The sequence below is a fragment of the Coenobita brevimanus genome, chromosome 39, assembly GCF_032717465.1.
Source record: "Coenobita brevimanus isolate Jiangsu-jjx chromosome 39, ASM3271746v2, whole genome shotgun sequence".
Classification (NCBI taxonomy): Eukaryota; Metazoa; Arthropoda; class Malacostraca; order Decapoda; family Coenobitidae; genus Coenobita; species Coenobita brevimanus.
In genome coordinates, this window is record NC_136992.1 from 14,173,122 (window position 1) to 14,199,945 (window position 26,824).

The window sequence follows — 26,824 nt, forward strand, 5'->3', positions numbered from 1 at the left end:
TTGTAAATGGTTTCTTGGCTTACAGGGAACCATTTGGCTTGTCAATGTAAAGCCACCTGTAAAGGAGAGAAGAGCAATAAGAAGTGACAGGAAAGATGGGAGATATAGGAAGAGAGGAGGGCAGGCTCAGAAAAAGAATGATAAAGGCTAAGGAAGAGGTAGGCAGCACTACATCAAGTGAGTGGATGATGGTCGCCACCACCTACCACCAATGATTTAAGCCAAGATCTTGTAGGTTTGCTTTATCTTAGGTAATGTGTCTTAGATAGTTTCCCCGTATAGTACAATACTTAGGTCTGAAAAGTGTCTCAAGGGTTGCCCATGAAGGGGGGTGCTGCCCATATGTAATTTTTCCCAAAAGTTTAGGTATTCACAGTACGTGAGTTCCTAGTACACAACGTCCTCTGCCGCCCACATAGGCGCGTACTAGGGGGATGTACTGTATATGTGAATGTAACTTTTTTGTTATTAACTTCTCATTTAATTACAAAAACATTACCACTTTCATTGCTACCAACAAAGTTAACTTGCCAGATTCCCCCATTGTACAGTACCAACTGTATGGAAAAAGTTGTGATATTAAGGAACACATCCTTAACATGATACGGGGACCTCCTGTACTTCTTACTGACACCATATGCCAATCCAAAGTGCAGCCACTGAAAGCTGAGCTTGTCATCATATTAACTCTACACATCATTCATCTGTGCAGTTACTCATCTCAATACTGCCTTTTTATTTTTACAGTACTGTGTTTTCTTTTTACAGTATTATATTCTCCTTTATGACAGGAGTGAGACAGAGAAAAACAGGTTTTGGAATGAGCTGGATGAAGCAGTGAGAGAAATGCCTAGGAACTCTAGAGTGATCGTAATGGGTGATATGAATGAAAGAGAAGGCACTGGTCCTGAGGATAACATAAAGAGCTGTAAAGGAGTACCAGGAGAAAATGATAACGGGAGGAGACTGAAGGATATGCATCAGGAAAGGAGGTTGTGCATTTGTAACTAATATTTCAAACACAAAGATGCACATAAATATACATGGTATAAAGGGAATAGCGAATGTGTTGATAGGAACCTGATTAATTACGTGCTCACAGAGAGGTCGATGCTGGGAATGGTTGCTGATATGAGGGCCGTGAGAGGACGATGTGGACGTTTGTCAGATTATACAATTGTGGTATGCAAGATCAAGCTGAGAGGAGTAAGGTGGACCAGGAGAGAGAGGAGCAGTCAGGGAGAAAGACTAAAAGTCGAGAAGCTGAGGATCAAAGAAACGGCAGATGAATACAGGACCAAAGTAGGGGAGGAATCAGTGAATTGGAATGAAATGGATCTGGACAGCCTGTGGAATGCATATAGGGATTTCTTAATAGGAAAGCTACACAGGTGTGTGGATTTCTTAGTAGGAAAGCTACACAGGTGTGTGGATTTCTTAATAGGAAAGCTACACAGGTGTGTGGATTTCTTAATAGGAAAGCTACACAGGTGTGTGGTTCACAAGAATAACAAAGAAGAAAGGTACAGCATGGTGGGATGACGAGATTAAGAAAGCAGTGGAGGAAAAGAGGAAAAATTGGCTAGTGGTTACAGAACAGGGGTTTAACTGAAATAAGAACTGAATAAACTGAGAGCAAGAAGCATGTAAAAAAGACTAGTGAAGAGGAAAAAGGAAGAGGTAAATGATGATCTACGACGAAAAATGAATACAAACTACTCTGAAAATAGGAAGTTATTCTGGAAAGAGGTGCAGAAATGTAGAAGTGACAGTGGAAAGAAATGTGAAAGTGTGAAGGATGTAAGTGGTAGACTATTAACCCATGGGGATAAAGTAAGGACCCAACGGAAGTTTCTGAAAGCCTGATGAATGGGAATAGGGAGAGCAGAACAGCTTTAAACATGATTCATTTTGGGGGTGTGCAGAGAATGAATGCAGTGCCAGGAAACATGACACTCACACAGACGAAGAATGCTGTGATGTGGCTGAAAAACAGGAAAGCAGCTGGGGTTGATGAGGTGTATGTACAGATGACTAAATGTAGTGGAGAGAGCAGAATGAAGTGCTTGTTGAAGATATGTAAGAAGAAATGGATGAGTGAAACTGTGCCAGCAGAGTGGAAAAAGGCTGTGATTGTACCCCTGTACAAAAATAATGGTGAACAAATTGAGTGCATGAATTATTGTGGCATAAGTTTACTGACTGTTGTAGGGAAGGTATATGGAAAGAATTGTTACTGAGAATGTAAGTGAGTTATCAGAAGTCCTAGTGAGTGATGAACAGGGTGGCGTTAGGAGTGGCAAAGGCCATGTGGATCAAATATTTGCAGTGAAACAGGTAGTGGAGAAGGTTTGTGAGAAGGACTATAAGGCATTTATGGATCTAGAAAAAGCATACAACAAAGTAGACAGAGAAGGATTGTGGAAGGTTTTGTGCATGTACAATGCAGATGGTAAGCTGTCATGTAGTACCTTTTTCGATTCCATGCTCACTTCCCTGTTTCTTATCACTGACTTCAAGGAACCAGCAACTTTTCTTCCTTGTTGCACCCTTTCAAGCACTTTACCCTCCAAACTTCCATCATCACTCATCACACTACACAAGTACTTAAACGAACTCACATTTTCCATTTCCTCATCATCCAACCTCACTGTACATTCATCATCCAACCTCACTGTACATTCACTGTCTTCACTTCTCCCAAAGACCATAACTTTACTCTTCCCTATATTCACCTTTAGATTCTGTTTCTTACACACTCTCCCAAACTCATCCACCAAGCCTTGCAGCTCCCCTTCATCTTCACTTAACCACACAGTATCAACTGCAAACAACAGTACAGGGAGTTTCCAAACACTGCCTTCTCTCACTAGGGCCAGTCCAAAATCCACTGCCCTACTCTGTGTCTCTTTTATAACCTCATCCATGTACAAATTGAACAACCATGAAGACATGATCCACCCTTGTTTCAATCCAACCTTCAAATAGAAAAATTCACTCAGTTCACTATCCACACGCACTGCAGCCTTAGCACCCTCATACATACTCTTCACAGCATTCAACAACTTCCCATCTACTCCATATATTCTTAACACTTTCCACAATCCTTGTCTGGAAGAAAAGCTTGGACGTTGTTGGAGGGACACAAGTCAAGAGTGAGAGCAGTGGAAATGAGTTATTTGAGAGGAGCCTGTGGAGTCACATGGAGAAACAGACTGACAAATGAGGATGTAAAGGAGCATTGTGGTGTGGATGTGGATGTGATAGGAAGTGTTAGGAGAAACACACTGAGGTGGTTTGGCCATGTGGAGAGGATGGAGGGTGAGAGACCGACAAGGAAAGTGTATGTGAGTGAGGTGGAGGGAGAGAGAGGGAGGGGGAGGCCAAGGATGAGATGAAGGGATGGAGTGGAGAGGTATATGAGAGAGAGGGGTGTGAGTTGGGAGCAAGGCAGTGAAATGGCGGGGAACAAGGCAACGTGGAGGCAGTCCGTTTGTGGCCACCCCATATGAGATTAAGGCATCTGGCAATAGATAGATAGATAGATAGATGGTAAGGTGCTAGGTGCCGTCAAGAGTTTTTATGATGGTAGTGAGGCATGTGTACGGTTAAATTGGCATCTAAGTGAATGGTTCACGATCAATGTGTGCATGCGACAAGGTTGTGTGATGTCCCTATGGTTGTTAAATATATATATGGATGGAGTTATGAGGGAAGTAAAAACATGAGTAATGGAGAGGATGATGGTGTTGGTAATGAATGGTGATGGATGGAATATATCAAATTTGTTGTACGCTGATGATGCAGGGCTACTTGCAAATGCTGGACAAGAACATGGTAGACTAATGCAGAGTTTTGCTGATGACTGAGCATTATGCCTTGAGAGTAAATGTAGAAAAGAGTAAAGTGATGGTAATCAAGAGAGAAGGTGACTCCCGGTGTGATGTTACAGTGAATGAAGAGAGACTGGAATTGAGAGTTCAAATACTTGGGTACAGTGATAGAAAAGAGAGGAAAATATGCAAAAGAAGTGGAAAGCAGTGTGACACAAGGAAGGAAAGTTGCTGGTGCTATGAAGGTCTAGATTAGAAACAGAGGCTTGAATGTTGCAGCTGCACGAGGCTCACATGATGAAGTGTATCAACTTTAACATATGGATGTGAGACTATGGTGTGGAATGAAAATGAAAAGTCAAAAGTGAGAGCAGTGGAGATGGGACTGCTGATGAATGCATGTGGAGTACAGAGAGTGGACAGGATACAAAATAATGTGGTTCGTGAAAGAAGCAGAGTGAGCAAATCTGTGGACCCAAGAATTGAAGAGAGTGTATTGAGATGGTGTGGTCATGTGGAGAGAATGGTTAACAATAGGGTGAAGTAAAAAGGCACATCTGAGCGAATTTGAAAGGGGGAAGAGGCAAGGTAGGCCAAGGAGAACGTGGAGGGATATGGTGGATGAGTGTGTGAGGAGGAGAGGTATAGACACTGTTGAGACTAGGGGACTGATAAGAGATCAAGCTGGCTGGATGAATGTTGTGAGAATATGTGCATGATCAGGGATTTGGTACCCTTTTTATAACGTGACAGAATTCGGACTGACTCTATCGGATTTGTTTATGTGAAGCTACAGAAACAGGTGAAAGTTTTTGGCGTATCAGATAGAGCCAGGATTCCGGGGGTGTGAATGATGAGTGAATGGAAGCACGGTCCACTGGACTGGGCAAACTTGGGCTGTCTGGACATTGCTACTCCTCACCCTGCCCTACGGTGGGAAAGGAGGTCCGGATGAGAATGATTTTTTTAAAGTGTATTATAAAATGACTGTCAAATTTTTTCTACTGTATTACAGCAATCCCTTAGTTATCTGGATGTCCACTATCTGAACAATCCATTATCCGAACGCTGTGATCTGGTTGTTCAAAACCATTATTTGTGCACACTTCCATTTTATCCAGACAAAATGCTAGTGTCTGAGTGGAAATTATGGCCGTGCGAACATTTTCACCAGGCCGGGCTGTTTTTTTTATGTTTTTTCACGTCACTGCAGTGTATGGTCCTACAGTGGTGACTGCTTGTCTGTGGTTAATGAGTCTGCTTGATCATGGTAATTGTGTGGCTGTGGTTTATAGGTCCGCTTGACGAGAAAGAATAGTGTAAAACACCAGGAATAAGTGTTGTACAATGTACTGTTGTGGCCTTTTACAATGGCTTTCAAAATTAGGGTAAGTAGGGCCAAGGAAGAAGTCCAATATCCAGACAGATCCACTATCCAAACATGCCTTGGCTCTATTACGTCAAATAATCGATGGATTACTGTACTAACTTAAAGCCAATTTATCAATTTCCCCAAACTTACAGGATTCTTGTATGAAAAACATTGTGATGTTTTGGAACACACCTGTGACATTTAATGAGGACTTACTGTACCTCTAATCTGACAAGTTCATAAGTTTACTTTGTTTACTAGGTAAAGATGGGGTGATGTGGAGCCTATTATGGTTTCCCTGCTAACTGGGTGGAGGGACACAAATGTGACATTCATCCAGGAACCAAACCTCCACAGTCTTCTATCATGCCTTCCTGTGACGTTGTCCTAGTCGTTGTTCTTCATTTTTAAAGGCTCCAACATGCATGTGCCAGCCTTGGTCACCTAATGGCAGTTCTCCATGCTGCTCAATCTCTGGCAGCATCCCTATTTAGTCCTTTATCCCTGAAGTCACACTCAATTACCTCGTCCCGGGACTTTTTCGATTACCTCTCGCTACCCTACCCTGAACATGAACACTTCACACTTTCTGCATCCAATAATAATCCTCCATCCTCTCCACATGCTCAAACCATCTCAATCTACCCCTCCTCATCACAACAACAATACACTCCAGTCCCATCCTACCTCTCAACTCTTCCATCGTAAACCTTACCCCCCCCAGGCCTCGCACTCAGAGACACAATGCACAACCACCTAATCATTGCCATTTCTCTATGTCTGAGCCTGTAAATATCATCTTCCTTTACTGCCCAGGTCTCACTACCATACACCATTGCACTCCTAACACATGCCACATACAAAGATCCCTTAGCACAAAGAGAGAGCCCTCTCAATGTCAGAAGGGGCAACAGCTCCCTCAACTTCTTCCAACCACTCCTCACTCTAGCCACAGAGCTAGCTCCAGCCCCACCTCCAGCACATAATGTGTCTCCCAAATAACAAAACTCTTCCACACACTCAAGAGACTCTCCAGCAAGTTCAATCCTTTCATGCCTGTAAAAGGTAATGGAGCCAACCCACCCCTGAATCACATCTTTTATACGTTTCTGCTCGGAACTGTGCTAAGTCTGTTCTTCACTCTGCTTAAAATAATTTCATCCGTACTCAATGCTCTCAACTCTCCAGCTCGAATTCTTCCCATTCCTTCTGGCACCTTGCCAAAAACCTTTCTAACAACTTTACCTCATCATCCTTCCCTCCTCTTTTCTACTCTGATGGCTCTGTAGCTATTTCCTCTACTGATAAAGCAGACCTCTTTGCTCAGACTTTCTCCTCCAATTCCACCTAAGACGATTCCGGTGCTGTTCCTCCATCACTTCCCCCCTCTGACTTCCTCATGGCTGACATTAAAATTTCTTCAGCTGATGTATTTTCTGCCATCATTGGCCTCAATACTAATAAGGCATATGGGCCTGATGGAGTCCCTCCTGTCATCCTCAAGAACTGTGCTTCTGTGCTTACACCCTGCCTAGGCAAACTCTTTCGCCTTTGTCCATCAACTTGTACCTTTCCTTCTTGCTGGAAGTTTGCTCTCATTCAGCCAGTCCCAATGAAAGGTGACCATTCCCAACCCTCTAACTATTGTCCAATTTCTTTAACATCCAGTATCTCAAAAGTTTTCGAGTCAATTCTTAATAGGAAAATTTCAAAGCATCTTTCCCATCACAATCTTCTTTCTGATCATCAGTACGGGTTCCGTCAGGGACGCTCCACTGGCAATCTTCTCACCTACCTTTCAAACTCCTGGTCATCCTCCATTCGGGACTTTGGCGAAAGCTTTGCCATTGCACTTGACATCTCTAAGGCTTTCAATCGAGTCTGGCATAAATCTTTAATTCTCAAACTGCCCTCTTAAGATTTCTATCCTTCTATCTGTGCCTTGATCTCTAGCTTCCTTTCTGGTCATTCTATAGCTGCTGTTGTAGACAGCCATCAATCTTCTTCTCGATCTATCAACAGTGGTGTTCCTCAGGGCTCTGTCATATCACCAACTCTCTTCTTTTTATTCATCAATGACCTAAGCTGTACATCAGACCCTATCCACTCATACGCTGATGACTCCACCCTTCACCTTTCCATTCAGTTTCCGCATCGTCCATCTCAGCATTTACTTCAACAAACAAGGGATGAGGCTATGGTACGTCTAATGTCTGACTTGGCTCGTATTTCTGACTGGGGTAAAAATAATCTGGTTGTTTTTAATGCATCAAAGACTCAGTTTTTACACCTATCAACCCGACAAAATCACCCACTAACGTTTAATAATATTCAGCTTAATCCTGCATCATCCTTGAACATGCTTGGGGTTTCATTTACTCAGGACTTATCTTCAAAAAATCATATTACATCTCTTGTAAAATCTGCTTCCAAGAGCGTAGGTGTGCTAAGCCGACTCCATTCCTTCTTTACCCCTGCACAATTGTTGACTCTTTTACAGGGGTTTTATCCACCCCTGTGTGGAGTACAACTCTCATGTGTGGGGAGGCTCCCAACATAAAGTTCTTCTCAATAGGGTGGAGTCAAAGGCTTTTCGTCTCATTAACTCTCCTCCTCTTACTGACTACCTTCAACCTCTGTCTCTTTGCCGCACTGTTGCATCTTTGTCTCTTTTCTATCGCTACTTCAATGGTCACTGCTCCTCTGAACTGTCTGCATGCATTCCTCCACCTCTACGACGGGCGCGCAGCACCCGTCTAGCGGCAAACTCTCATCCCTTTTCTGTCCAACTCTCTAATGCAAGAGTTAACCGTTACTCCCAGTCCTTCATTTATGCAACAGGTCAACTCTGGAACTGTCTCCCTCTGTCTGTATTTCCTGCTTCCTCTGATCTCCATCTTTCAAATGCAGTGTGTCCAGGCATCTCGAAATGATCGGATCTTGAATTTGGCTCTCTCTTGTATTTTGTTTTTCTCTTGGAAGGAACAATAATAGCGGGCTCACGGCCTTTGGTTGCTTCTTCCTCGCATTAAAAAAAAAAAAAAAATGCTCTCCCCGACACACTGCACACATGAAATCAGATTTAACCCGCAGGTTACCTCAAATACCACTACATCTCTTATGCGCCCACATAACACAAACACTGCACAAGACGGATTTACCTCCCATGTCCTTGTGGCAAATCGCACAAGGCTACTCCCCCTCTTCTTTGACAGCACCACCTCCAGCCCTAGATACCATCAATTCTGTTTTGTTTTCCTTGTCCACCATAAGGAAATTTCCGTTCACCGCTTGGGACTGCCCTGCAGGGCCAATTGCTTGCTTGCACTTGATGGGTCTGTTCAGCCAGACAGACTGGGGCTACTCTAGTACTACTATTACTACTATGTGTAGATGAAGAGTTGTATATTTAACCCTCTGACTGCTAGGACACTTCTCAGCTGAACAAAGCTGGCTGGTAGGACCCTGAACAGAATATCCACTGTCCATGGCCCTGAGAGGGTTGCTGGTGTTGTTGCTTATCCTCTGTCTGTCTGGCAAACCGTCAGGCAGACCACAGGTAATAAACTGCTCTTCTGGGGCTGTCCTACAAGTACAGCACAGTACATACACCATGCAGAGATCTGATGCCCCTTATAGAGGACAGTGCCTCACCAGGGTTGGACCAGGGACCTTCTCACTGTGAGGTATGGGATACATCAATATGGCTTGTAACATTCCGAAAGCTAGGTTTTCTCTGAGGTGAACTGCTGATGTTTGCCTGAACAAAATACCCTCATGTACCAATAGCAGAAGAAGAGTTTAATGGCTCTGTAGAGGTGGATTATACAGTAGTTCTTCCACCTTAACACAAAATTTTGTCCTCTTTCAGAATATTTCCACAGCACAAAGAAGGAATAAGGCAATATTATGACTACATCCTTTCCACTGCAGATTTTTGTAACTACTGTAGCGTCATATTCTAGCATTTAAATCTTACAACTCAGCATTCACTTTTAGATAAAAAAGTGCAAGATTTGGGAGCTCCTCAGCAGCTTCTCATGTAGCCTATCAACACAGTCAGCACTCAGACAATAGAGAACTTACTTAGCTTTGAATGGGGTGAGGCGCCATGTGGAAGGAACAGTAGATGGGTCTGGTGCATTGCGCTGAATCTCCCTCAGGACACGTGTGGGAATGTAGGCAGCATTGATGGTGGCTGCCAGCACCTCACGTAGCACCAGCTCCACAGAACCTGGACCCATACTCTGGCTCTGCTTTGCTGCAACATGTATTATCATAATCAGATATTACTGAGAATAATCAAACCAACTAACCAAAGCAAAAACAAACAAACCAAAGCAAAAACAAACAAATAAACCAAAGCAAAAATAAACAAACAAGCAAACCTGCACACACACTAACACACAAAAATTATGTCATGGTTCCTCTTCCGGATCATCATACAGTACTGAGGTTGGCCATGGTATAACTAAAGTTTTCTATGGACTGGAAACTAAAGTAAGAAACCAAACCAGCTAACTACTTTCCAACAGTTACAGTCACTCTTGCTTTAAATCTGGACTAAACAGCAAAGCTGTGGGGTCACATTTACAGAGGCATACAGTAATTCATTTACACGATAAACATACCGACACAAGTAACTATTATCAAAGTGTTTTGTTTATCTCATTTTGTTTTTTCAATATTCACTCTAATTTGACTGTCAATTGATTGGTAGCTGTATGAGTTTAGACAAACATACAAACAAGCATCTAATCCACAAAATAGCCAAGAAAAGCATATACACATGACACTACGGCCCCTATAATCCATGTACACACTTCCCTGCTAGCTGTGGTGATGGAAGGTGTTACCGTTTATGAAATATTTTATGTGGTTTATTTATGAAGCAAACAACATAGGAGGAAGAAAAAGAAGGACACTTTCTGATGTCGGGGGAAAAATGGGATATGAGCACCACACATCATGCAAACTAATTTTTTTTTTAATATACATGTTAATAAGATTTTTTTCCCTCTAATTTCCTGTGGACTCAGAACTGTATTAAAGAGAGAGAGAGAGAGATTTGTAAGAACTTCCTGTTGTTTCCCTGTATAGTACCTTGAGATGCTGGAGTGGGATACATTAATGTGGTGGCATCAATATGACCAGGCAGCTCAACTGCCTAATTATACATACATTCAAGTATTTCTCTATTCCCTCAAAGAAGGATGGTGGAGTACACAGGATGGGCAACTTAAGCCTGCAGTTCACTACGGTTCACATTTCAGAGAGTTTAGGGCCACAACAACAGGATCATGACATGCAGACACCTTCTCATCAGCTTAGGAGGCTTTCTAGAATCTCCTCCTTTGTGATATGTTTTGCACATTACAGTTTATTATTCACTTGAATATTATCTATTGTGGTTGGTGTGGGTGCTCATCATCCAGTCACTTGATGTAGTGCTGCTCTTGGATGCCTGCCCTTTCCTCTCTTTCTTCCTTCTTTCCATCCTTCCTCTTCTGTTTTTCTTTCCTTCATTCTTTCCTCTTCCTTCTGTCTATGGGTGACTCTACTCTGGGTGACATGCCAAATGGTTTCCTGTACACCAGGAAACCATTTACTACGTTGGGTGGTAACCATATAATCAAATTATGGCGCCTGGTGGTTTAGTGGGCAATTAAGGCACCCCAATCGGATTGAGCTGGTGCAGGTTTATATCCATGGAGTGGTTGGAGTTTATTGCTCACATAATGCCACTCAAGGATGAGTGAAGCTGGTCACTCTCATCTAAATGTTAGGACCAACTTGCCTAGCCCCAGGCTCCTACACTTCTCATGGGGCAACACTGGATTAGATGATGAATGAATAAATGAATATTATCTATAAACAGAATGTCCTCATAAAATGATGAATTCTTTGGATGGTCTCTTTAGCTATTAAGTTCACACCCAGTTGCAGAAAAATTGCCCATTAAAGTTCCACTGGTACACATGTACAGCTACTGTAATTTCCCACCTTCCCTCTAGTCACAGTACCAGCTGCAAGGAAAAGTTCTGATATTTTGGACTGATTGTACAGTAAGAGAAAAGAGACTGCCAAATATTCCACTGCAATATTTTCACTTCTTACTACCCCTACAATCTGATGGCTGGCTAATCATCCTCATATGAGAGAAGGTTAATATCTTTAACTGTCCATCGACAATTTATCAGTGTGATGAATAATGGCTGAAAATAACAAACATGCCACAAGTATGAAGCACACAAAAATAGAACAGCAAGCAAACTTTTGTCCCTAACTGTTCTATGATGATGTTGCTGATGCTGATGTCACTGTGTCCTCAGGCCCCCAGAAATCTTTTGTTAAGGCTATGTTCAAGGACTGTCCATGTTGTAAAAGTGAAGTTCATTAGGTGTGTTATGGTGATGAAAGCTGCACAACAGTGAAGGCACAGTGGATTGTTTGTGAGTTGTGTTTTATGTTCGTACTGTACCATACAAAATGCAAATATATTTTTCATACACAGTAAGCAACCGATCAACCACGTTTATGTGACCATTACTAATATTGTCTAAATGGGAACTAAGAGCAAATTGAGTATGCCCATATATCATCTACTTGCCTCTCAAGTTTGAAAGTCAAAACATGCCACTCCATACTGATGTCCACTTGACTCAGTGAAAGGTTGATTTTTTGATGAATAAAGATCCAGTTAAATCAGTTAAGTATTGGATATGATTTAGATACGTACGGCGAGAATATTAAAATACAATACTGTATGCATCTTACATTTAACATGAATGAAAACTGTAAGCCGTGTGATACAGTAGTTTGAAGGTTCCTCTGTAAACCATCAATGTTTAAAATCTCAAGGCAGGGATTAATAAGTATATCTAAATGTATGTATGGCATTAACAAAGAGCCTACATATGGTGGTGCTGTGCACACCCAGGGTTCACCTAGGAGGCAAACCTCCTCATATTTCCCAGCACCTCACCATGGAAAGGACCGACATATTATCCTGGTGAGGCTCTGCCTACCACAAGAGGGTACTGGATCCCTACATGGTGTATATACTGCACTGTACCTGTAGGATCTCCCTACAGAAGCAGTTGCTTCCCTGTGGCTGACCAGTCTGCTCAGTCAGACAGACAGAAGTAGTGCAATAACATCATGTTTGTGTATGTGTCTGTGTGTGTCTTGTTTATATGCAGGTGGTTTTCATATCTAGCAGCCACATGAACGTATATACAGTCATGTATGCATGTGTGTATGCATAAATGAGTATTAAATACTGCAGTTCATATCATACATACAGTAAAGAGTACATGAAGAAAAGTGTGTGTGCAGGCATGTGTGCATACTTACCAACTTTAGACTTGCTGAGATAAGGTCCTGTGTAGCACCAGTGGTTGATGTAGAGACGTGGACACCACATGGACCGCTCCCTTCCACCCACCACCGTCTCCCCTGTGGCTCCACCATCTTCAAGTTTCTCCTGATTCTCATCCTAATAATACATGAAGAGATAAACAATATCAACATCAACATCAATATCATCATCATTATCATCATCATCATCATCACCACCATCATCATGATACTTCCCATGACTCTGATCCAAACACCACAGGACAAAGAAAATGCACCATTAATTTCATAACCATCACCATCATCACCAATCTTCTCCTGACTCTGATCCTAACAATACAAGAATAAGCAAACTCAGCAATACCACAACAACATTATTATGCTACCTATCGTGGTAACATTCAAGACACAAAAGGAAGAAATCACAGAAGTGGAACCATCAATGGACCTCAGAGAAATGGGTCACAAATATTTTTACTCATTATTTAAGTCTGCATAATTCTAAGTAACTTTAGTAATGATACAATATTTTGATAGTTTCTGTTGTATTAGCAACTGAATAGCAATTATATACAACAGTAAGTGCAAAAATGTATTAGTTTACTAACTTTATAACTAAACTATGTTCACTGCTTTCATGTCAATCACATATTTCATCCTACTCCTAAAAGGACCCTGTTCATCACTCACCAAATATTCTGGTAGATGTTTTTCATTTCACAGGCATCTCCTCTGTTCTTCTTCTATGTACCTTTCCTACAACACTTGACAAACTTATCTCATGATATCTCAGCTATAAACTTATTTCAATCAACTTTAGTTCCGTACACAGGTATAACCATGACTGGTAGTCGGCCAACACTTCTCTGTCTACTGTGACTGTGGAGGATGTTACTGTGTATGAACTAATAGTGATTATATTAGGAAGCACAGAGCACAAGAGTATGAGAAGAAAAGATACCCTCTGTCATTTAGAGAGAAAAGAGAAATTTGGAAGGCAAGGTACAATACTAGCAGAGGACTGTCAGTGAACTTTTGCTCATGGGTGTACAATCATAGTCTTCTCCACTTGTGCAGTACAACTCCAATTATCCAAACTTTCTGGTACCAATGTATTTCAAATGAACATTTCCATCCAGTTCTTTGTTACATTTTATTATTTCTGCAAATACCTTAACACCTACTGCTTTCCCATTCTACAGACTCTTCAACATATTCCTTGCTTTTGCCAGTGTCACATTCTTACACACCATATTTGTAGCTATTCTAAGTATTTTCCACCAAAACCAATCATACTATTGCTCAGTTCCCATCATTTCCATTCATCAATCTTTCAAAATATTATTTCTATCTGCTACTTATTTCTCTTCCATTTGTTAGAATTCTCCTATGACCCCTTCTATTTTGACACTAATGTTCTACACTCATTCCCAGATTATTATAGCTACATTTTGGAAGTATGGTAAATGTAAACAACAGTTTACATTCATTTTTCTTCCAAAATCATCATTAATAATTTCCTTTGTTTTCTCTTTACTTCTCCATATGTTTTACTCTCAATACAGTAAAACCTTGATATAACAGACTTCAATAGACCAGAATTCGCTTTTATCGGACTCGAGGAGCTACCGGACTAAATTCCTATATACTAGAAAAAGTCCAATAAAGCCAGAAGCAGTCCGGACTGCCTGACCATTCCAGCTATGTTCACCACAATAAGGTAAATAAAAAACATGTTTATCAGTGTACAGTACAGTGTTATCATATATATTATACCATTTGATTAATGTAGTGAAGTTATAGCACAGTACAGTACCGCAACGGTAGTCACAACAGTTTAAAAACCGTTCATGCGATCCGGACTAATGTCTGATATATCGGAAAAAGTCCGGATTAGCAGAGGGAAGTCCAGATGTCGCTTTTATCAGAATTTTGCATTTTTTGGAATGATTTGGGCCCCATTTAGTCTGTTATAGTGAGGTCTTACTGTACTGGCATACTCCCTCCTTCTATTAGAACTCCTTTCTTTCATCCATCCCAAACAAAGTAGGATCTCACCAATAACGATTTCGACAGTAACGTTTTTGGCAATAACGGTAAATTAGAATGGATACCTAGTTTCTCTAATAATGTCTGGATTCACCTGAATAACAGTTATTTCACGAATGCCAAGTTGTTATACTGCAAATATGTCCATAACAAGATGAGGAATGAAATATAGAAACAAGAAGAGATGAAGGAAATTGCTGAAAATGTCAGAAGTAGTGAGGAGGAGATGGAAGATCCTTCCCTGATCCTCCCCTCGCCACCTTCACTGACTCGCCCACTGCTGTCCCCTCCACCTCCACTGCCCCACCTGACTCACCAGCTGCCTCCCCCTCCACCTCCACAGCCCCACCTGACTCACTTGCTCCACCTGGCATACCTGCAACCCTGACCATAATTACTGTTGCTGTATTCTAGAAGAAATATAACATTCAACAGGCCATAAAATTCTTCGTCAATGCCTAGAATAATACAACATTGGCAACAATTAAACATGCCAGGTTGGCACTCCAGCCACAACTCAAGTCTGCTCAGACAGAGAGAGAGTGGCCATCAGAAATAATGACTAATGATTGGACTTATAAATCAGATTTCAAGAAAATACCAGAAACAGTAACACGATCGAGTGAATGCCTGCCATCGGTCACTCATTGCTCACTTTCTTCCACAAAGCCAGCAGCTGAGGATGAACAACAGAGAAGGCTTGAGTAGATGATGACACTGATGACACCGGAAACTTTCCTGAAGATTTTGACTTTATGGGGTTTGATGAAGTGTTGATGGAAGTGGATGACCCTGGTTTGAGAGGCAGGAGTGGGGACGAGGCCAGTGAGGGGTCAGGGGGTATGCTGCAGTAACGTCCATGCAAGCCTTGAAACAATCATTATACCAAACACCTCATAACTCCTTGAAGGTGAGTTTTATATTACTCGTGATGATTTAGTAACTACAGTAATCTTATTATTTCAGCTAAAAAAAAGTAGTGATAGGAAGGCTCCAGGTGGGAAAAGTGGATAAAAGTCCTGGAGTGGCAGCACCAATAAACCCTCTATACATGTATTTTAATGTCACGCAAATAACGTTTTTCGCTCATAACGACGTTTTTCTGACACCAATTACATGTTATTGGTGAGATCCTACAGCACTTTTTTTTTTTTCCTCTGCTTTTTCACCACACAAAATGGGTGATAACAAAGAGGAATGCTTGGCTGCAAAGCGTATAGCTTGAAAAGAGATATACAGGGAAAAATCTGAATCTCAAAAGACTTCGACTGTTGTAGGGAGTAGGCTGTAGCACCAGCCAATCAGGGTGGTACTCCAAAGGGGAATGGGAATGCTGGTTACAGGGAGAGCTGGAGCTCCTGTTTCACTAGCTACTAGAATATCTGACCATCCCCCTTTGCTGACCTTTTCAGTGTGACACTAACATGGAGAGTAGACCAGCATAATCCCCCATACACTTCCTCTACCTCATGCACTACACCACATGCGCTTTACATATCCCATGGGTGGGTTGGGAGACTTCAGTTTACCACCCAGCTGACGTTGGTTCGAGTCCTGTAGCCCCCCTGGCCCGGAACAGGGCGCAGCGCAGGACCAGGACCGACTGACCCCGTGACTGGCCTTCACCACGACCGTGACCACAACAGTGACTACGCTAATGATGCCTCAGGAAGAATTAAGCTTCTCCGAAAGATACTGTGTTTGGGGTTCACAGTTTTAAGATAGTTGGAGAGACTTATAAACTCTTGACTAACATAAGAGTAGCATTTCATTATATGGATGAGGAGATGATGAAAAAATTGATAGTGGCCATGATCCGCCCCAAGTTAGAATATGCAGCGGTAGTGTGGTCCCCACACAAAAAGAAAGATATAAACAAGATTGAGAGAATACAAAGAACAGCAACCAAGATGGTCCCCAGTCTGACAGACCTGTCATACAGAGAGAAGCTGGAAAAACTGGACTTGCCTTCCTTAGAGGAAAGGAGAAAGAGGGGAGACATGATTGCAGTGTTCAGGACCATGGTGGGAGTAGATAAAATTGACAAAGAAGATCTGTTTATATGGGATAAGAGAGCAACAAGAGGACACGGAATGAAATTGAAAAAGTCAAGCTGCTTGAAGGATATCAAGAAATATAGCTTTCCTTACAGAAGTATAGACTTATGGAATAGCCTGGACAAAGAGATCGTCCAGTCTAAAAACTTAAATGAGTTTAAAGCTAAATTTGACATTGAGAAACAGCGACGGAAACCCACGAGCATAGTACATTCCGTGTATATCATAATTAGGTATATTAGGTAAATACTTAAATATTTGGAATGACTTAGACAAAGAGGTGGTGCATGAGAAAAAAATTCATGTGTGTAAAGGTAGACTTGATAAACGTGGATATGGAGACAGGACAACACGAGCATTGCTCAATTCCTGTATACTACAAATAGGTAAATACAAATAGGTAAATACAACGTACCCCACTACGTCACAGGGGCTGACATCAGCAAGGGCATGTGGCCAGAAAACTTTGTCCCCACTACTAAGTGGCAGACCTATTGAGGGGAGGCATGACTCCGCCAGCATAGATTTTGGTGCCAAGATGGGATGGGGCTCAAACCTGTGCTAGAGGGTACAGAGCATTGCAGTTCCCATATTGCCGCTTCCGCCCAATAGAGGGGGACCTAAACCTGGGAGAAGCGCCCCAGGAGGCTGCCCTATCAATGGGTGTATAATGGCAGGGCAGTTACTGTGCCAAGGCATGCTTGGAGGGTGCCCTGCAGCTGTCCTGGCAGGGTGCCCTGAGGACACTGCCACTGATCATGGCTGGTGGGCCATGGGTCTCAGATCCCATGCCTGACCTTGGGACTGTGCACGTGGGTGGAGCCTAGGGTATGTCTCTCCCTATTATTTATTTACCGACTATGACAAAAAAGAAAAAAATTCAAAGCAAGCCTGAGGAAACTAAATTACACAAGGTGATAAAAGTGTTGTCACGGAATGTGGGAAGTCTGAAAGGAAGGGGAAGTGGTTGAGGCGCTGAGTAGGAGATGGGTGGATGTGGGATGTGTGCTGGAAGTCAGGTATTGGGGAGGATCAGCCAAAATGACTGCCAGGAAAGACTGCTGTTACAAATCGTTTTAGTAGGGTATGGCACATGGATATGGTGCTGTGGGTGGGTTGGTTACGGAAAAATGGGTGGAATGTGCCATGAATGTAGTGAGAATCAGTGAAAGGATAATAGTAGTGAAAATATTGTTTGGTGGGATAATGTTCACATTTATATTAGCGTATGCTTCACAGGGAGGCCTGGATGAGGTAGAGAAGGATGGATTTTGGGATGACTTAATATGTGAAGAAAGTAGTATGGGGGATGATGAGACTGTAGTTTTGGGAGGGGACTTAAATGGCCATGTGGGTGACGCAGCTCACAGATATGAAGAAGTACAAGAGGGATGTGCATATGATACAAGAAATGAGGAAAGGGAAAGCATACTCGAGTTTGGGGAGGCAATGAACAGACTACGTGCAAAGCACATTTTAGAAAAAGAGACAGTAGGTTGAGTAAAAATGAGTGAGGGAAACAGCACCCAAACAGACTATTTCCTGGTCAGGAGGGCTTACAGGAGGATAGTGAAAGATGTTAAAGTTATAGGGAGTGAAGAGTGTGTGCAGCAACATAAATTATTGATAAGTGACATGGTGCTTTAGGAGTGGGTGATGAAAAAGAGGACCTATGCACCTAAGAGGAAAATATGGAAGTTGAAAAACCAAGGAGTAAGGGATGCCTTTTACAGCAAGATGAGTAGAGTGGTGGCTGAACAGGGTGATCTTGACAGAAGTGTTAACAAACAGTACAAAGCCCTCAAGAACAACCTCATAAGAGTTAGTGATTCAGTGTGTGGATGGTCAAGGGGCCCCCCAGGACATAAAGTAACTTGGTGGGATCCAGAAAAGGAGAAAAGAAGGCTTTTCCAGGAATGAAAAAAGGATGATAACAAAGAGAAATACCTGGCTACCATGTGTAGGGCTAGAAAAGAGGATTCCAGGGCAAAATCTGAGTCTCAGAGACTTTCACCTGATAACAGAAATAGTGGGGAAAGGAAGAATATGATATTGAAGGTGGCAAATCAGATGCAGAGGGAGAATAGGGATTTCATAGGTGAGCATTGTGTGAAGAATGATGAAGGAAAGGTAGTGGTGAGAGGTGGGGATATTAAAGATGACTGGAGAGATTATTACAACCAGTTGTTGAATGAGGAGTTTGACTGGGAGAGAGATGGTTCGGAGCCAGCAGATCCAGTGTCTGGCCACTGGCCTTTGATTGATGCTTCTACTGTCAGCAAGGCAACAGGCAGGATGTAGGTGGGGAAGAAAGCAGGTGTGTATGGGTTGACTGTTGTAATGCTAAAAGCCTCAGGAGATATAGGAGTGGGGTTAGTCACTAACTTTATAAATACAATTATATAAGAGGGTGTTGTCCCTAATAACTCACTGAAGTGTTATTGTAAACGTGTACAAGGGGGAGCATGATGCCCTGGAAAGAGGTAATTATAGAGGCACAAAGCTCTTGGATCAGATAATGAAGGTAATGAGGAAAGTTCTAGAAGGTATGATTTGAGAAAGAATGAATTCTGATGAGATGCAGTTTGGGTTTATGCCAGACAAAGGGACCACTGATGCCATATTCATTGTTCGACAGCTTCAGGAAAAGTAAAGAAATGGGAACTAAACTTTGTTTTTGTTGATATGGAGAAAGCCTCTCACAGAGTCCCTAGAGAAGTGGTGAATTAGGCAATGAGAGAGCCTGGGATCAAGGAGTGGCTGGTTAGGGTGGTTATGGCCATGTATGTGGGTGCTTACAGCCAGGTAAGGGTGAATGGAGATTTAAGTGAAGACTTTTCTGTGAATGTTGGTGTGCATCAGGGGTCAGTCTTGAGCACCTTGTTGTTTATCATGGTATCTGAAGCCCTCTTACATGACTTCAGAAGTGGGCTCCTGTGGGACATGTATGCACTATGCTGATGATTTGGTGTTGACTGAAGAGAATGAAGGGGAGGTGGAGGAAAGATTTAGGAAGTGGCGAGATGCTATGGGACACAAGGATTTAACAGTAAAAGCAGATAAAACAAAAGTGATGGTATCTAGGGCCGGTGGCGGTTCTTTCAAAAAACAAGGAAAGTGGCCATGAGTGACTTGCCACGAGTGCATGGGAAGTAAGACGATCTTGTGCTGTGGGTGTATAAGAGATGTAGTGGTGTTAAAGGTAGACTGCAAGATAATGCTGATTTCATGTGTGTGGTATGTCAGGAAGAGCAGCAGAGATTGCCTGGCATTAAAGGACTGAACTTGCTGGAGAGTCTCCTGAGCGTGCGGAAGAGTATTGTTATTTGGGAGACGTGTTATGTGCAGGAGGTGGGGCTGTGGCTAGAGTGAGGTGTGGTTGGAAGAAATTCAAGGAGCTATTGCCTCTCCTGACACTGAGAGGGCTCTCTCTCCATGCTAAGAGATCTTTGTATGCAGCACGTGTTAGGAATGTAATGCTGTATGGCAGTGAGACCTGGGCAGTAAAGGAAGAGGATATTTACGGGCTTAAACATACAGAAATGTCAACAATTAGGTGGATGTGAAGAAAATCCATGAGTGTGAGGTCTGAAGGAGCTAGGTTTACAATGGAGGAGTTGAGAGGGAGGATGGGACTGGAGTGTACTGGTGTTGTGAGGAGAAGTGGTAGACTGAAATGGTTTAGGTGTGTGGAGAAGATGGGGCGTAATAAGTGGGTGCAGAAAGTGAGAAGTGTTAATGCAAGGGGTTGGGATGTGAGAGGCAGACCGAAAAAGACCTGGGACGAGGTCAATGAGTGTGACCGCAGGTAAAAGGGACTGGATAGGAAAGCTGCCAGAGATCAAGCAGCATGGACAGCCGCCATTTGGTGACCAAGGCCGACACATGCAAGCATGTTGGAACCTTCAAAAACGAAATGAAACAAAACTAAACGAAGCTTAAATAAACCTGAGAGGAAGAATATGATATTTAAGGTGGCAAATCTGATAAAGACAGAAAACAGGGTTATCATAGGTTAGCAGTGTGCGAAGATTGATGAAGGAAAGGTAGTGGTGAACAGTGATGATACTAAAGATGCCTAGAGAAAGCATTATAACCAGTTGCTAATGAGGAGTTTCACTGGAACAGGGAAATGTTCAGCCCTTGACCTTTGATTGATGCCGCACCTGTGAGCAGGGCAATAGGCACGATGCAGTTGAGGAAGGCGGCAGGTGTGTCTGGGTTGACTGCTGAAATGCTGAAGGTCTAGGGAGATACAGGAGTGGGCTTAGTTTCCTATTTGATAAATACGATTATACCTGAGTGTGTTGTCCCACATGACTGGCTGAAGAGTGTGACTGTAAATGTGTACAAAGTGAAGGGTGATACCCTAGAGAGAGGATATGACTGAGGCATAAAACTTTTGGACTAGATAATGAAGGTAATGGAGAGAGTTCTAGAATGTATGATAAGAGAAAAGTGAATATTGTACTGATGAGATGCTGTTTGGGTTTATGTCTGGCAAAGGGACTACTGATGCCACAATAATTGTCAAACAGCTTCAGGAAAAATATATTGGAAAGAAAAAGGGATCTGTACTTCGTACTTTTTATTTGGAGAAGGCTTTTGACATAGTCCCTAGGGAGGTGGTGAAGTGGGCAATGAGAGAGCTTAGGATTGAAGAGTGGCTGGTTAGAGTGGCTATAGCTAAGTATTAGGGTGCTCACACCCAGGTGAGAGTGAATGGAGATCGTGTGATGAGTTTTCTGTGAATGTTGGCATGCATCAGGGGTCGGTGTTGAGCCCCTTGTTGTTTGTCATGCTGCTTGAAGTCCTTTCATGTGACTTCAAAAATGGACTCCCATGGGAGATGCTGTATGCTGATGACTTGGTGTTGACTGCAGAGAATGACAGGGAGGCGTAGGAAAGATTTAGGAAGTGGAGAGATGGTATGGGGGACAAGGGCTTGAGAGGAAATGCAGATAAAAACCAGTGATGGTATCTAGGGCTAGTGAAGATAGCTACTGATAAAGAAGAGGGAAAGTGACTATGTGCAATTTGCCACAAGGTGTGGGAAGTTATTCCATCTTGTGCTGAGTCTGTGATAAGTGGGTGCATAAGAAACAAAGTGGAATTACAGGTAGACTGAATGATAATGTTGATTTCATGTGTGCAGTGTGTGAAGGAGGGCATGTGCACACTGTCATGCATGAAAGGATTGATCTTTCTGGTGAGCCTCTTGAGTATGGGGAAGAGTTTTTACTTGGGAGACACGTTGTGTGCTGGAGGTGGGGCTGGAGCTATCTCTGTGGCTAAAATGATGAGTGACTGGAAGAAGTTTAGGGAGCTGTTGCCTCTCCTGACAATGAGAGGGTTCTCCTTCCATGCTGTAAGATCTGTGTATGCAGCACTGTGTTAGAAATGCAACGCTGTATGGTAGTGAGACCTGGGCAGTAAAGAAAGTGGATACCCATAGGCTCAATGTACAAAAATGACAATGATTAAGTGGATGTGCAGTGCGTCCTTTTGTGCATGGCCTGGGGGGATGGGGGCTAGGTTGACAATGGAGGAGTTGAAAGGAAGGATCGGATTGGAGCGTCACGGTGCTGTGATGTGGAGGGGTAGATTGAGATGGTCTGGGCATGTGGAGAGGATGGGAGATGACAACTGGGTGCAGAAAGTGAGACATCTGAATGTTGGGGGCAGGGTTGCAAAAAGCATACTGAAAAAGACCTGGGACAAGGTCATAGAGTGTGACCTCAGGGATAAGGGACTAAATAGGTAGGCTGCCAGAGATCGAGCAGCATCGACAGCCACCATTAGGTGACCAAGGCTGATGCATGCAAGCATGTTGGAGCCTTAAAAAAATAATAATAATAATAATAATAATAATAATTAAAAAAAAGTAATAAAAAAAAAATAGTTGATATCCTTACAAAACCACAAACAGCTTAAGCTTTGTTAAACAAAGACATTTTGCATGCACTCCACCAGTTTTCCAAATCCACCTGAACCCAATTCACTAACTTTACCTCCTCCATTCTAATTTATATTCCTATGTGTTTGGACTTCAAGCTTCTGCACTTTCCATCTTTCACTTTGAATAACGTTCTGAGTCTCACAGCACATGTGCCTATTTATCTACAGTACTTCACTAAGTGGTAATGGAAGGTGGGGGGACTCACCAAACACTCATTCAATGCAGTGCTGCCTTCAGGTGACCCTGACAAGCCATATGGTTTACTGTACCCACTTAACCCTTTAACAATGATTGTAAATGTGTACATGGAGGGGGGAGTATGCCCTGGGAAGAGGAAATTATAGAGGCATAAAAATTTTGAGCCACATAATGAAGATAATGGAGAACCCTAGAAAGTATGATTACAGAAAGAGTGAATATTGATGAGATACAGTTTGGTTTTATGCCAGGCAAAGGGACCACTGATGCCATATTCATTGTCCAACAGCTCCAGGAAAAATATAAAGGAAAGAAAGGGGAGCTGTACTTTGCTTTGTTTTACTTGGCGAAGGCCTTCGATACAGTCCCTAGGGAGATGGTGAAGTGGGATCGAGGAGTGGCTGGTTGGAATGTTATGGCATGTATGTGGGTGTTTGTATCCAGGTGAGTGTGAGTAATGAGTTCCATGAATGTTAACATGCATCAGGAGTCAGCCTTGAGCCCAATATTGTTTCTCATGGTGCTTGAAGCTCTCTCATACGATTTCTGAAATGGACTCCCATGGGAGATGTTGTACGCTGATGACTTGGGGGTGATTGGAGAGAATGAACAGGAGGCAGAGAAGACTTAGGAAATCATAAGAAAGAATGGGGCACAAGAGTTTGAGAGTAAATGCAGATAAACTAATAGTGATGATATTTAGGGCTGGTGGCAGTACTGTCAAGGAGGGAGTATGACCATGCTCAGTTTGCCACATGGGTGTGGGAAGTAACTCCATCATGTGCTGTATTTATGACAGATGTGGAGAGGATGGAGGGTGAAAGACTGACGAAGAGAGTGTATGTGAGTGAGGTGGAGGGGGGAAGAGGGAGGGGGAGGCCGAGGATGAGATGGAGGGATGGGGTGGAGAGGTATATGAGAGAGGGGGGTGTGAGTTGGGAGCAGGGCAGTGAAATGGTGGGGGACAGGGCGACTTGGAGGCGATTTGTTTGTGGCCACCCCAAACGGGATTGAGGCGTCTGGCAATAGATACATAGATAGATAGTGTACACAAGAGATATAGCGATAATGGGAAGAGTGCAAGATAATGCTGATTCTGTGTGTGCAGTGCGTCAGGGAGAGCAGGTACAGATTGTCAGATGTGAAGGGACTGATCTGTTGGTGAGTCTCTTGAGTGTGTGGAAGAGTTTTATTATTTGGGGGACATGTTATATGCTGAAGGTGGGGCTGGAGCTAGTTATATGGCTAGGATCAGGAGTGACTGGAAGAAGTTCAGGGAGTTGCTGCCTCTCCTGACACTGAGAGGGCTCTTCTTCCATGCTAAGGCATCTCTATATGCTGGATGTGTTAGAAGTGTAATGCTGTATGGTAGTGAGACCCCCCACAGAAAAGGATGAGGATATTCGTAGGCTCAAACATACAGAAATGACAATGATTAGGTGGATGTGCAATGCGTTCTTGAATGTGAGATCTGGGTGGACTAGTTTTACAATGGAAGAGTTAGAAGGAAGGATGGGACTGGAGTGTAATGGTGCTGTGATGAGAAGAGGCAGATTGAGATGGTTTGAGCAAGTGGACAGGATGGGGGATGACAACTGGGTGCAGAAAATGAGAAGCATGAATGTTGGGGATTGGACTGCAAGAGGCAGACCAAAAAAGACCTGGGACAAGGTCACAGAGTGTGACTTCAAGCATATGGGACTCAACAGGCTGCCAGTGATTGGGCAGCAAGGAAAGCCACCATTATGTGACCAAGGCCGATGTATGCAAGCATGTTGGAGTTTTTATAAATGAAACAAAATGAAATGAAATGTAAATTCATGGGTCTGAATTATTTCATATAAAAACTACAACCAATTTCTATTTTAGTATGATTAGACCACAGCAGAGTACACTTTTTTTACAGAGGCTTTTCATATTAACAGTGGCTAACTTGCGAATTTCAATGAATGAAGCAATACCTTCCATAATCAGTATTTACATGAAAATATAAACATATTATTTATAATATAACTACCGGTAAGAGGTCAAATGCTGCGGTGTTTTATGTAATGGCCTTTAGGGACAATTAACCAACAAAAGAAGAGCCACTTTCATGGTTTCAAAACCACTTAGAACCAACAACCCTCAATTTTGTGGTTAAAGCCACTGCTTCTAACAACAATTATATCTACAAGGTATGCATTTACCACTCTCACAATGGACACCTCATCTCTCTATCTATTGCCAGATGCCTCAATCCCATAAGGGGTGACCACAAACAAATCACCTCCATGTTGCCCTGTCCAATGCCACTTCACTGCATTGCTCTCAGCTCACACCTCCCTCTTTCATATACCTCTCCACTCCATCCCTCCATCTCATCCTCGGACTCCCCCTCCCTCTCCCCACCTCCACCTCACTTGCATACACTCATTAGTCTATCACTCTCCATCCTCTCCACGTGGCTAAACCACCACAATGTATTTCTCCTAACGCTTTCTATCACATCCACATCCACACCAAAGCCCTCCATCACTTCTTCATTTGTCAGTCTGTCTCTCCATGTCACTACACATGCTCCCCTCAAATAATTCATTTTCACTGCTCTCACTCTTGACTTGTCCCTCCAACAAAGTCCAAGCTTCACTTCCATACGTTACAGTTGGTATCACAATACTGTCATGCAGTGACTTTTACTTCCATGCTCACTTCCCTGCTTTCAAGGAACCAGTAACCATTCTTCCCTGTTGTACCCTTTCAAGCACTTCACCCTCTAAGCTTCCATCCCTACTCATCACACTATCCACGTACTTAAATGCACTCACATTTTCCATTTCCTCCTCATCCAGCCTCACTGCACATTCAGTGACTTCATTTCTCTCAAAGACCATAACATTACCCTTCCCTACATTCACCTTTAGATTCCATTTCTTACACACTCTCCCAAACTCATTTGCCAAGACTTGCAGTACCCTTTCGTCTTCACTTAACAATACAGTATCATCTGCAAACAACAGTACAGGGAGTTTCCAAACACTGCCCTCTCTTACTAAGGTCGCTTCACCATCCACTCCCCAGCCTTGTATCTCTATTATAACTCCATCCATATACAGACCGAACATCCATGGGGACATAACATATCCCTGTTCAAATCCAACATTCAGACAGAAATATTCACTTAGTTCACTATCCATGTGCACTGCAGACTCAGCACTCTCATACATACTCTTCACAGCATTCAGCAACTTCCCATTTACTTCATATATCCTTAACCCCTACACCGCAGTCATGTTTTTGCTCTCCTTGTGTGTCCCGCAAGGATATTCGTGCTCCGACTGACTTTTTAAAAATAATTGCCAAAAATCAGCTATTAGTCCTAGAATATTATAATTAAATGTGCATATGGCACATACCTTCAGCTTTCTCCTGGGATGTTTGTTGAGCCTTCGTCGAGTACTGTAGGACTTGTGGAGACTTCTGAAGTTGGGTAACGAATTCTTCACTTTATACTTCCCAACACCCCGTAATATGATTACCACAGCCTGATATTATCACTAGCCCCTCTGTGAGGCAATTCGGAATCCGCAGATATGCCCCGGGAGGCAGAAGTTTCGGGAAATTTGAGAAGTCATAAATTAATGATTTATGTGTTTTGGATGATGGATAATGATGAAATATCAACAAAAATAATAATATGAATATATTTTACCAGCCCATTACTGAAGGTACAGCCGATGAATGCAGTATGGGTAATCCACGAGGAAGCCACAAAACGTAAATAAACACAACTTTTTTCCATTTGTTGTTTTCACTTATAGTTTGAACAGAACATTCTATTCTTATTTGAAAAACTTATTTCTTGCTTCTATGTACAATTATTTTCAAAACAGAACTTGTTTCCATATTTTAAAAAATTGCAATTTCAACTTTTGAACTTTACTTATGCCAGCAGTAATCAGAACAGAACTTATTTCCTCTCATTCAACAAAACTTATCTTCTTGTTCTTATAGTTTG

The 26,824-nt window shown here is 42.5% G+C and overlaps 1 protein-coding gene across 1 annotated transcript in view; it reads right to left on the reverse strand.

The window, feature by feature from the left end:
• Nucleotides 1-26,824, reverse strand: part of LOC145396858 (scm-like with four MBT domains protein 2) — a 196,851-nt gene that overhangs the window by 27,862 nt on the left and 142,165 nt on the right. Inside the window, exons 7-8 of the mRNA XM_080270146.1 lie at nt 12,562-12,703; nt 9,292-9,466 (exon numbers count right to left, since the gene is read on the reverse strand). Coding sequence (XP_080126272.1) covers nt 9,292-9,466; nt 12,562-12,703 — 317 coding nt within the window. The remainder of the gene's footprint in view (nt 1-9,291; nt 9,467-12,561; nt 12,704-26,824) is intronic.